This window comes from Procambarus clarkii, chromosome 1, assembly GCF_040958095.1.
Source record: "Procambarus clarkii isolate CNS0578487 chromosome 1, FALCON_Pclarkii_2.0, whole genome shotgun sequence".
Classification (NCBI taxonomy): Eukaryota; Metazoa; Arthropoda; class Malacostraca; order Decapoda; family Cambaridae; genus Procambarus; species Procambarus clarkii.
Genome location: NC_091150.1, coordinates 39,047,492 through 39,059,600, shown reverse-complemented (window position 1 = coordinate 39,059,600; position 12,109 = coordinate 39,047,492). Strand labels below are relative to the sequence as shown.

The 12,109-nt window shown below is 42.4% G+C and overlaps 1 protein-coding gene and 1 non-coding gene across 2 annotated transcripts in view; both read left to right on the top strand.

The window, feature by feature from the left end:
• The window catches only part of LOC123772069 (uncharacterized), a 50,975-nt gene extending 47,301 nt beyond the window's left edge, over nucleotides 1-3,674 (top strand). Inside the window, 2 exon segments of the mRNA XM_045765009.2 lie at nucleotides 1,351-1,458; nucleotides 3,249-3,674. Of these exon segments, the coding sequence (XP_045620965.1) occupies nucleotides 1,351-1,458; nucleotides 3,249-3,406 (266 nt within the window). The 3' untranslated portion in view covers nucleotides 3,407-3,674.
• Nucleotides 3,675-5,577: 1,903 nt separating this feature from the next.
• Nucleotides 5,578-12,109, top strand: part of LOC123771834 (uncharacterized) — a 54,950-nt gene continuing 48,418 nt past the window's right edge. The window contains exons 1-3 of the transcript XR_011230674.1: nucleotides 5,578-5,658; nucleotides 6,810-6,874; nucleotides 11,254-11,457. This is a non-coding gene — a transcript (uncharacterized protein). The remainder of the gene's footprint in view (nucleotides 5,659-6,809; nucleotides 6,875-11,253; nucleotides 11,458-12,109) is intronic.

Sequence of the window (12,109 nt, the reverse complement as noted above, 5' to 3'; positions counted from 1 at the left end):
TTGTGTGCCGATTTCATTTCAAATTACGTTCATTTTTGGCCATTTTTTATACGAGCGGAAAGCTACGTTATTTTTAAGAGAACGGGTGGGCGATGACGGAGCTCGCGGTCGCTAAAGCTTTTGATGAGGTACCACATGAAAGACTGGCAAATTACAAGCACACCGAATAAATGGTAGAATATTAAAAAGAGTATGGGATGCACAAACTGCTGCTCTCAGGATGAGTATGGGGTGTACAAACTGCCGCTCATAGGATGAGTTTGGGGTGCACAAACTGCCGCTCACAGGATGAGTATGAGGTGTACAAACTACCGCTCACGGGATGAGTATAGGGTGCACAAACTGCCGCTCACAGGATGAGTATGGGGTGCACAATAAAATAACCGTCTCTGGCGGCAGCACTCATATATAAGGATTCGGAATATTATGAAACCCTCGATCGATCACTGCAACCAGATTTATGGACTTGTATTTGTGTGACAATTTTCATAGGATTAGAAGCTTTCTTTACATCACAGAAACTGTAAATAGCCTAATAACAGCCAATAACGCCTGTGAACGGTATATAAAGGGAGGCCTTTTAGACGGGTTGAGGCTGTCTGAACCCTTCTAAAGGTGCCCTCTTGAGTCCGCATTTATGCAGGTTACGGTAACACATTTCGGAGAATAGGGCCTGAGCAATAAATAATAAGAGATATTAATTCAATAACCTCCGTATTATCACGCAATGAACACCATAAGATCCACATGCTCATTAGCCTGTTCATTGCTTTCAATTCCAGCACGAGCCGAAGGAATATCTAGAGGAATCACAACACACTTGAAAGAAAGGGATCATCTTAATAATTAATTGGTCAAATGTCAGGTAATGATTCAGAGATCATTCACCAGTCTGGCCTGAAGTAAAGATCAGGATAAAGCGCAAACCCAGGTTGACTATAGCATTTGGAAAAGCTATGAAGACAAGGAGCTGGAATTTCAGCGTATCATCTAAATTCATATTACAATCAATTATGCAGCATTCCAGGAAAAAATCTTGCTTTTATACATTTCAGGATGAACCATATGATATAAATTGTAAAAAGCGCTTTTAAACAAAACACTTTTGTTTAAATTTACGTTCATGTGCAATATTGTTGACGGTGACAAGTATCTCACAAAATCTATGCAGTTAATGAGCAAGAGATGATGTATACCCTGACATACAGTATGAAGTGGCTTCGCAAGAATGTAAAAATACCAATCATATATAATCTCACAAACCCATTGTACCTTTTTGTAAATAAAATTTTCTTTATTATTATTATTATTATTATTATTATTATTATTATTATTTGTGTGTCCACTCAGCAACTGGGGAGCCGGCGCTGTGCCTCTCCTACGCTACAGTCACGGCTCTCCGCGCCGCCATAACTGCATTCAGAGCTGCAAATGGAGACGATGACTGGTTTAACATGGGTGAGTGTCAGATTAATGCAAGGGTAACACATACTGACCCCTAATTATTCCAAGTCTATTATGTTACCCGGTAATCAGTCCTATAACTGAAGAACCCTGTTTCCAAATCAACATCTACCCAGATCTTTTGTGAATATATGCTTATCCAGTTTGTAGTAATTGTTTCGTGTTTTATTGGGGTTTGGGTGTGTTGCGTGCATTGTGTGTGTAATTACCTAAGTGTGTGTCCCACCTGTGTTTCCACCTGTGTCACCTGTGTGTGTGTGTGTGTGTGTGTGTGTGTGTGTGTGTGTGTGTGTGTGTGTGTGTGTGTGTGTGTGTGTGTGTGTGTGTGTGTGTGTGTGTGTGTAATTACCTAAGTGTAGTTACAGGATGAGAGCTACGCTCGTGGTGCCCCGTCTTCCCAGCACTTTGTCATATAACGCTTTGAAACTACTGACGGTCTTGGCCTCCACCACCTTCTCACCTAGCTTGTTCCAACCGTCTACCACTCTGTTTGCGAAAGTGAATTTTCTTATATTTCTTCGGCATCTGTGTTTATCTAGTTTGAATCTATGACCTCTTGTTCTTAAAGTTCCAGGTCTCGGGAAATCTTCTCTATCGATTTTATCAATTCATGTTACTATTTTGTATGTAGTGATCATATCACCTCTTTTTCTTGTCTTCTAGTTTTGGCATATTTAATGCTTCTAACCTCTCCTCATAGCTCTTGCCCTTCAGTTCTGGGCAACCCGTTCTCGCACTTTCTTAGTCAATATTGACTTATTAAATAAGTGCATATGTGACATACTAATTTATTGTGAATATTTTAATTTACCTTGAAAAGCTTCATAGAAAACACCGACCTTACCTAACTTTCTTAGTATGTTAAGATAAGCATCTTATTGCTTCGTAATTACAATTATTACTTAACCTATACCTATATAAAGTTGGTTCTGGGAGCCACTTAGGTGTGTGTGTGTGTGTTGGTAAAATATGAATTAAAGAAGTTTTTGTTGTAGACAAAATCATGTACCCTGGTTTAGTGTACAGAAAAGTAAGTACAGTATCTTAGAAAATATGTGAATGTAAAAACGTAATAGAACTGTTATAATCAATAGTTTAGTTTAGTTCATTTATTATGCACCCCATAACCATCTTGTGGGCGGTAGTGGAAAGGGTTACAGAGGCACATAATGGGCTCAGGGACTGAACCCCACAATTCATTTAGCTAAGCAAGTTACAATCTTGATGAGCTAGTTACAAAATTCAGTATAAGTCGTCACGTCATCAATGGGTTCGAGATCGACCACAAGTACAGTTTCTAAATTTAGCAATTGACATATGTGGAGAGCTAGTGTCACAATTGATATGTTTGTCCTGCACACCGCCCCCCCCCCCTCCCCCATCCAGTGGGCAGCGGTGCATAGGTTACAATCACTTAGTTACTACCTACAATTAGCAAACTGAGGATATTTGGCTAAAGTTTCTGGTAGCAGATCATTTTGAATGAAATATTTACACATGTTTGAAACATTTGTTATAGAATTGTCTCTGAATTCACGTATCTTTTTCGCACTCCATCACATAGTGACGGAGGGTGTGCGAATAATTTTGTTGACACAGTTTACATTTGGTCAGGTCTACATCAGCAGATAATGAGAATTCCTAGAGATACTTGTAACCGAATCTAAACCGATAATTTCTTTAAGTTACATTTACCGTAGTAAACCCTCCTTAAATTTCTTATATATATTTAGATCTTCAATATCAGAGATATATTCATTTTGCATTTTTGTGTTTAATCCTAGACACGCCAATAACCGTGGAGAAGGTGCACCAACTGTGTGGAGTGAGACCAGAGCAGTTCACACTCGTCAGCTCCCTGCACGAGTCCTTCGATGACTTCTGTCTTGTCACCAAGGACCAACTTCCAACAGAAGCTGCCACCTTCTGCCCTATTAATTAAGAGTAGAGAAAAGCTGAAGTTAAACTGTCTTAATATCAAATAGTGATAATGAATTATCGACATGTAACGCGATGCGTCAGTATTGTATATACATACATACAGCTAATATTAATGTCTCATTGGGATTGTAAACTAATGTAGTATTACAAAATCATTTAATGTAATTATTTTATAAGATTTTAAGATTAATCTTTACAGCATGAAGCTTATAATAATATGTAACTTTATGCCTGAAATTAAGCTTAATCAAATAAATAATAAAAATAAATTGGAATTTTTCTTCTTGTTGGTAGTACACTATCACCTGAATTTTTTTTACCTGAGGGCCACTAATACTAGTGGCCTAAAGTACAGGAAGCCGGCGGCTTGTCAAAGGTCCCTCCATTTGCCCTGATGATCTTTTTCAGTTGTATTTTAAAACCCAACAGAGTTTTGGCTTTTACAGCTTCAGCGGGTAAACGGTTCCCTTAGTTTATATCCCTTTGGGTGAAAAGCATCTGTTCTCAGTCCTACATTGTGGCTTGTTGAGCTCAAATTCATTGCTCCTTGTTTGTGTTACATCTGACCTTATGAAAAAATTGTCCGGATCAACATCATCTAAATTATTTAGTATTTCAAGTCTCAATGAGATCCGCCCTGTCATACCTGGTTTGCAGTGTTGTTAGCCCTGTGGCCCTAAACCCATCCTGATACGAGAGGTGACAGTTGTGGAATGATTTTTGTTGCCCGGTGTTGCACCTTCTCCAAAGCAGCTATGTCTTTCTGAAGATGAGATCTCCATGCCTGGATATTTATGTCCCCCGTGGCGCAGTGGTAATTAAAGACACTTACCCGGCGCTTCGACGCAAGCGCTTTCGCCAAGGTTCGTATCCTTCTGGCCGTGGAGGATTGACCAGGTGCCAATCCTTAAGTGTAGCCTCTGTTCACCCAGCAGCGAATGGGTACCTGGTTATTAAACGATATAGCGGGTCATACTCTAGAGTTAAATAGGATTAAGGACCTGCCCGAAGCGCTATGCGTGCTAGTGGCTTTACACGAATGTAAGAACTCATGTATAAATAAAAAATAAAAAAGTAATAATCCTGAGGGGACCAGACCAAATGGTTTGAGGTACTTTTAGCTCTGTAATTACTTCATACACTCAGGAATAATGTGCTGCACCCAGCACGCTAGTGGAGGCTCATAGATCAGCCTTACATTTCATGTTCTCTCCTAATTTCATGTATGACTAACCATCCTATAAGTTATAAGATGAACTTATAGCTAGTTTTTTATCTACACTATGTAATCTTTCACATATAATAGGGTAGCAGCACACTGCTTTGCGTACTTAAGCTTAATAAAAAAAAGTAAAAGGTCCCCCCATTTGTGTTGATTCCTGATAAAAAAAATTCAAGATGGATATTAAAGATTAATGGGAATATGTCAATGGTTTGGGTAGTTGCTAGTGGGGACGCGGTGGTGATGGGGAAAGATTGTGTGGGGAAGTTGTTGCAGGATGGGAGGCTGGTGGTGGTGGGAAATTATGGTTGGGGAGCGGGAGGAGCAAGTGTGGGAAATGCAAATGAGGGAAGTCTTGGTGATTGGGAGGGATAGAGGGGGCGAGGTCCTGGTGGGGGGATGGTTCTTGTGGTTCTTGTGGGGGTAGGGGGGATGGTGTAGTTGTAGAGGCGCGAGTAACTCTTCATGAACCTAAAACCTGAGCCGGGATAAAATTATGACGTCAAAGTGACGTCACGCACCCGTGTGTGTGTGTGTATACCATATATGAAACAACAGTTTATCTCATATTTGGGTTAGGTTAGGTTAGAATAGGATAAACTAGACTAGACTGGGTCGGGTTGAGTTAGGTTTACTTAGAGAGCAGCGATGACGTGGGTAGGGTGAAAAATTTACCCAGGTCTTGGACCCTACTGGTGGCGCGAGGCGGCGCCGCCAGCTGTGTTGTCAACCTTACTCACCTCCCTCACTCCCACTCCACCGTATTCACCCTCGACGCCTTCCCCCATCCTCCACACTGGTGAGTAAACCCCACACCTCCACATCCTGGTAACCCTGGGCCTCAGCCAGGCCACCGCCAGCCACTCAAATAGGAAATGACGTGGGAGTTTGTGGGTCAAGGGTGACGACTGGAGTGTTTACGTGTCGAGCAGTTCAGTGGGTTCCAAGAGTGAGTTGCAGGGGGAAGTCCAGCATGGGGTCTAAGGGGCTACTAGTGTGGGCAAGGACAACAGGTTCACCAAAGGGGCCAAGTGGGTTTCCAGTGTGGGATGAACAGGGGGGCCCAGCGTTGGGTCCAATGTGTGCCCAATGTAGGGTCATGAGGGACCCATTGGGTGTCCAATATACCCTTCAGTGGGTTCAGCATTTAGCCCAACGGATGTGAAGTGTAGTGTCGCTAGGAATCCTATGTGGAGTTTCAGTGGGGCTCATTAGGGGGTCCAGCTCTGCCCAAGAGGGCCCCTGCTGTGGGGTCCAGCACAGTGGTCCTGCTGTGGGGGTCCAGCACAGTGGTCCTGCTGTGGGGGTCCAGCACAGTGGTCCTGCTGTGGGGGTCCAGCACAGTGGTCCTGCTGTGGGGGTCCAGCACAATGGTCCTGCTGTGGGGGTCCAGCACAGTGGTCCTGCTGTGGGGGTCCAGCACAGTGGTCCTGCTGTGGGGGTCCAGCACAGTGGTCCTGCTGTGGGGGTCCAGCACAGTGGTCCCACAGGAACTATAATATATTATTATATTATAAGTATGTGACTTGAAATATAGCTTGAGTGTATTGTGCCTGTAACTGTCAGGGATAAGGAGGTCAAGAGATGTCCAAACCACTCGTCAAAAAATTTAGCAATTACGATGCTTTGGTCCATCCTGGACATTATCAAGTCATGACAATGGCCCAGTATGGGCAAAAATAATGTATCTTCATTTTCTGATGTGTGGTTTGGACATAATATTTTCAGCCACGTTATTGTGATTCATCGTCTGCAAGGTCAGAGGTCGAGTGTTGCAATGATATTGAACATTGCAGGGTTCCACAGTAAGGCAATCTTGGGGCACACAAGCCAGGAATGAAGATGTGACTCATTAATATTTCATGAGTTTTGGTGAATTGTTAACATTTTTAACACTACTGTATAAGTTATGAGAAAATAAATTTGAGCAAGGAGGTGACTCAAAGCAGCAATCTAGGTACTGCCAGGCACGCACCTTACCCCTGTACCACAACATGGTATAAGTTATAAAACCTATGATTCAACTAAATCCACAGGAAGTCTAGAGGCCTCTACTGAAGCCAGTCCAAGTTTTGCATGTAACTCCCATTCACTCTGAGTTATATCATGCTGGTGTGATTTCTTTGTGTAACTGTAAGATGTTACAAATGCAAAGGGGTTGAGATTTTTTTCATTTTTGCAGATGCTGTCAGAGATCAGGGTGTACAAGGGACACCCAGAGAGATGAACAAAAGTTATGGCCAGCAGGTGAGTTTTATGATATTCAACGTATAAAATCTGTAGTTGGGTACTTTTTGTATTTACTTTCATTTTATTTATTTTTATACCACCAGTTTGTTTCTTTAGGCAATATCCTGCTCTCCCAAGTACAGTAGAACCCCGGGTTACGACCGTCCCTGTTTACGAGTTTTTCGGGTTACGAGCCCGATTTGTTCGGAAAATTTGCATTGGGATACGAGCATTGCATCGGATAATGAGTTTGTTGATAAGCGTACGGGCCAACCTAACGTGTGGTGGCACGGCGATCGCGCCTCAGTTTACCAGTGCCTCGCGCCCAGTGACTATCCCACCCAAATTCTTCACAAGGATTTACAGTTTTTTGTCAGATATTTGGCCATTTGAGCATAAAAGTTATTATATATCTTGCTATGGGTCCCAAGAAAGCCAGTGGTAAGGATCAAGGCAAGAAATTGCATGTGAGGATGACAATAGAGGAAAAACAAGAGATTATTTGAAAGCATGAAAATGATATGCGTGTTGTTGAACTAGCTAGGCAGTACAACAAATCTTCGGGGGAGGAAGAGGAGGCAGTAGAGAATGTTCCTTTCTCATTAATTAAGAAAATGTGTGCAGTATGGGAAGGACTGCAAAGTTTTGCTGAAAAGAATCGCCCAGATAAAGCTGTAGTAGGCCGTTGCATTGATCTTTTTAATGACAATGTGATGCCTTACTACAGACAAATGTTGTAAAGAAGGGAAAAACAATCTACAATGGAACATTTCCTCAAGAGAAAAGTGAGAAAATAAAGAAGTGAGCCACAACCAGGACCTAGTAGTATGCAGGCAAAACGTGCCAGAGAGTGCACTCCAGAAAAATCTTCACTGCCTGATGTTATAATGAAAGGGGACTCCCCTTCCAAACAGTAACACCTCTCCTCCTCCCCCCCTCCTCACCATCTTCCATATGCCAACAGGAGTCATCAGCAAGGGTAAGTACAGTAATAACTTGAACATACTTTTGTAGTGTAGATTTGGATGAATTAGGTATAAAATTTAGTTTGAAGTGAGGTTTATGGGTAGTCAGGAACAGATTCATTTCCCATTATTTCTTATGGGGAAATTAGCTTCGGTTTACGAGTTTTCGGGTTACGAGCTGTCTTCAGGAACAGATTAAATTCTTAAACCGAGGTACCCCTGTATATGACTAAACAGCATAGCAAAGTTGACAATTACTCCACAGCACACCAAGGATCTTTCCAAATGCCCCTGCTATTTGGCATTGAAGGAAGACTGGAGATTTCTCTCTATCCAGCCTGAAATGACCTTCAGCCTCGCCTCCAAGAGAAACCACAGTATTTTCCTGCAAATTGTTAGTTTGCCCACTTAGCAGCTACTCCCCAAGGCTTTCCCCAAGCTGCTCACTTCTCTCCAAGCCATTTTAGATTCTGCTTGAATCTTTTCCCTATCCTCCACCTCCTCTTTCTATCTTCTTCTATTCCATTAGGCAGCTGTCTATTCCATCATGTTGACTAATGCCATTGCTTTCCAGCCTTCCAGTTAGGTTTAGTTAAACCAGAGTTCAGTCCCTGCTTCTTGAAGGCAGTTTTCCTAGCTTCAGACCTACCTACTGATAGTTTAATTAGGCATCCTGAAGTTCCAGGCCTTGGTACCTCCTCCAGATTTTGCTTCCTGTGGTCATTACCATTCTCAGATGTTGTAAAAGCGGCCATCAACTCCTAGTGTTTTGTGCAAGCACTTTTGTGGCTTGCCCCTTTGATACTGCTATGAAAGAATGTCTGCCTTGTTTTGCCAGCTTTTGGGCTTGTGATGCTGGGCCTTCATGGTGTGCCTCAGGTCCTACAGTGGAGGGTGGCTGTCAACCCATCATTTGGTGTCACGGGGGGAGTTTCTGGGCTAGTCATCTACCCTAAAGCTTCTTTTGGTCTCTGCAGAGGTGTTTCACTCTGAAGTGGCTAAGTTATTCCTTGCCTTGCAGTGGGTGTTTTATCTGTTCTCAATCCCCAAATAAGACTTGCTGGACCTACTAGACATTCTTGATCTTTCGGATTTTAATAACTTTTACTTAATCCCGTTGTCAGGTCTGCTTGGTGTTCATGGACCTGAAGGATGCCTATTAACACATTTCATTTCATCCCAGGTTCAGAGATTGCTTAAGGTTCATGGTGAGGCATTATCATCATCAATTTGCATTATCCCGTTTGGCTTGAATCTAGATCCGCAGACTTTCACCAAATTGACCTGGGTTGTGGTTTCTCATCTTCATTTGCTGGGGTCCACATCAAAGTTTACCTCAACAAATGGTTGGTTTGGGCTCCCAGCTGGCTAGGTTTGTGTTCCTGGCCAAATGGTGGAAATCGCAGTTGGTTCCATCACAGGTTTGGACTTTGTTGGGCCTGGTCTGGGATTCTTGGTCAGCTTCCCTATCTTTCACATCCGGCCCTGCTACACTTGAGTGCACGGCTCCGGATGGTGTTGGGGAGATGCAGAGTTACTTGGTCAATAATCGAGTGACTGTGTGAGAGTCTTAACTTTGCCTACATGCTTTATGTCCTGGGCAAAGTTTGGCTCTAGTCTTTATACCAGTTTCCCAAAATTTCATCTTATTTACCATGGACCATCAGATGCATTACTTGATCGAGAGGCTCTGGCAGTGGGTACTTTTCAGCTGAACTGGAGTTGCTGCTGCTTCTGGTGCTTTCCAATCTAGAGATGTTTGCTGGTAGGGTGGTCCTTCTGGCTCCTTGGTGGCTGGCTCAGCCATGATTTCCAGCCCTTCTGGCCCATTGTCTGAACCTTCATGTTTTTCTGAATGTGAAGTCTAGTGCTACTTTTTTTTTCCTGTCTCTTCATTGTTTGTCTTCAATTTCAGTTCCTGTAGGCCTATTCTTTTTGTCCTAGTCGTTTGTTGTTCAGCATCCAGTACCATTTTCCATATAATTTAGAACAGGTGGAGCTTTTTTTTTGTTGGCATTTGTTTTTTATACAATGTTGGCAGCATTTTGCAAGTCTCTTGACTGTCAATAAATCAATTTCCCCCCCTGCCACACACATGCCCACAAAAAGCAGGCCATAACAGCTGTCTTACTCCCAGACTCTTATTTACTGCTAAGTAACAGGTGCATCAGGGTGAAAGAAACTGCCCATTTGTTTTCTGCCATCGCCGGGGATCAAACCTGGACCCTAGGATTATGAGTCCCAAGCGCTCTCCACTCGGCCACAGGCCCTTCCCCCTATAACTTTGCTATATACAAACCCCTATATACCTATCTTGTATATACCTTGTGGAGGTTCCAGGAATCAAAGGCCCCACGGCCTGGTCTACCAGCCTGTTCTTGTTGGCTTTCATTCTGGTTGCCAGGAAAGGGAACTTTGTATCATCTTTAGAAGAAAGGACGGTTATGTTCATTTGATGCTGGTAGGAGGTAGGCATTTTCTTCATCTGCAACCTACTCCTTTTCTGGCTCAGAAATAGATCGCCGGCTTTTGAAGAGGTCCTGTGATTGTTGATTCTTGGTTCGTTCGGCCAAGGGTTCATTAAATTTGTGTCCGGTTGCAGTGGTCCTTCATTATTTTTGTGCGCTAGGTGACATGTTTCTTGACCTGGTGTCCTAGGCCCAATTTTAAGACCCATGTTTTAGGTCATCTGCAGTGTCATTTAGCCAGCCTACAGTTTTCCCTCGAGTTCATTTTGTGCAAAAGTTTGCTGATGTGTGTATTGTTTTGTTTAATTCTTCGGGCTCAGGGCATTTGGCAGCACAATATCTTGTTTGTGTGTTGGGGTCACATCAGGTTTGTGGCATCAGGATAAGGTTACCCAGCATTGATTACCTCTTTTTCAGGAGTTTTTGGCTTCTGTTCTCCTGCCTCTGGCAAGTTTCCCTTTTTGTTCTCCGTAGTGAGATGATAACAGGGCACTATCATGGAGTCCTCCCAGAGCATCGGTTTTGAATTTAATGAAATGTCTCTTTCTGGTGGTTCACTTGACACTTTCTGGACCCTTCCTTTCCTTTTTTAGGTGTGTGTGTATTGGTGGTTTTGCCTCTGATTTACTCATGACTGAAGGATAGCACTTAGTGGTCCAGTAGTTACCAATGCTGCCACCTGGCAGTTGTAAGCTGTTATTTGCAGGTGAAAGTCCCAGCTATATTGTGCCTCATTTTCAAAGTTGTTTAATTTTCCTTTTTGGAGAATAATAAGGGTTTGGTGTGACATAATGTGTAAGATCTACCTAGTTGGCTAGCAACAGGGAGCCACCGAGGATCTGCCAGAACAAATAGTTTCATTGTATTTAACGAACGCTGGTGTTTTGGTACCAATGACTGACCAGATGCAGGAGATTAGACTATATTACGTGAAATAATTTGGATACTTTTCTTTATTTTGCAGGGGGGTGATTGTGTAAACTGTGGAGTTAGCACATCTGCCCTACGTAGTGAATTGGAAGTGTTGAAGCGACGCCTGCTGGATCGTGACGTAGGCCATAGTACAGCTGGAAGCACAGATGGCACAGGACAGGCCTGATCACTACCCACAAGGTCAGGTGGCTGTCCTGAGAGCACAGTGTGATCACTGGCAGGATAAATATGACAGGTGAGAATAACCCTTGCTTGATAAATTGAAGGGAAAACCCGTAAATGGAAGCAAGAGCTATGATTTTTTGTCTTGTGTTAATTTGCATTTCTCAGTGCTGCAATGTGAATTTACAGCTAGTTCATTGGGATGTTATTGTCAACACTAAACTATAACAATAAAGGTTTCATTAAGAAGACAGAGAATTAAGAGCCTAAGTACAGGTATAGGCTTCATATATTTTTAGATTAAGAATAATTTTAATATTTTCTGTGCTGATGGTATATTCTTGGAAAAAGTTTACAATTTAGGGATTTTATGAGGTCTCTACTCATAAAATCTAGACATTAATATGAATGAGAAGGATTTGATGATTGTAGGACAGATACTGGACTTAATATATGGTGATTTATGTGAATTTTGGTGTTATACATTACTGTATACAGTATGTTTGTTCCTGCAATTGACCGTCCATAGCTCCTTGAACCTAATTCTGGATCCACCATGCCTTAGCCCAACATACTCATCCTCTACAGTCCAATCCTTTGACATTCCTTGAAAGAGAACTAGCGATTCATCAATCATTACATTCTGGTCTGGTAAAAAGTAATCCTCTCATATCACTGAGCACTTTTTTCACTTACCAAAGTCTTATAATTTCAATCCATATTAT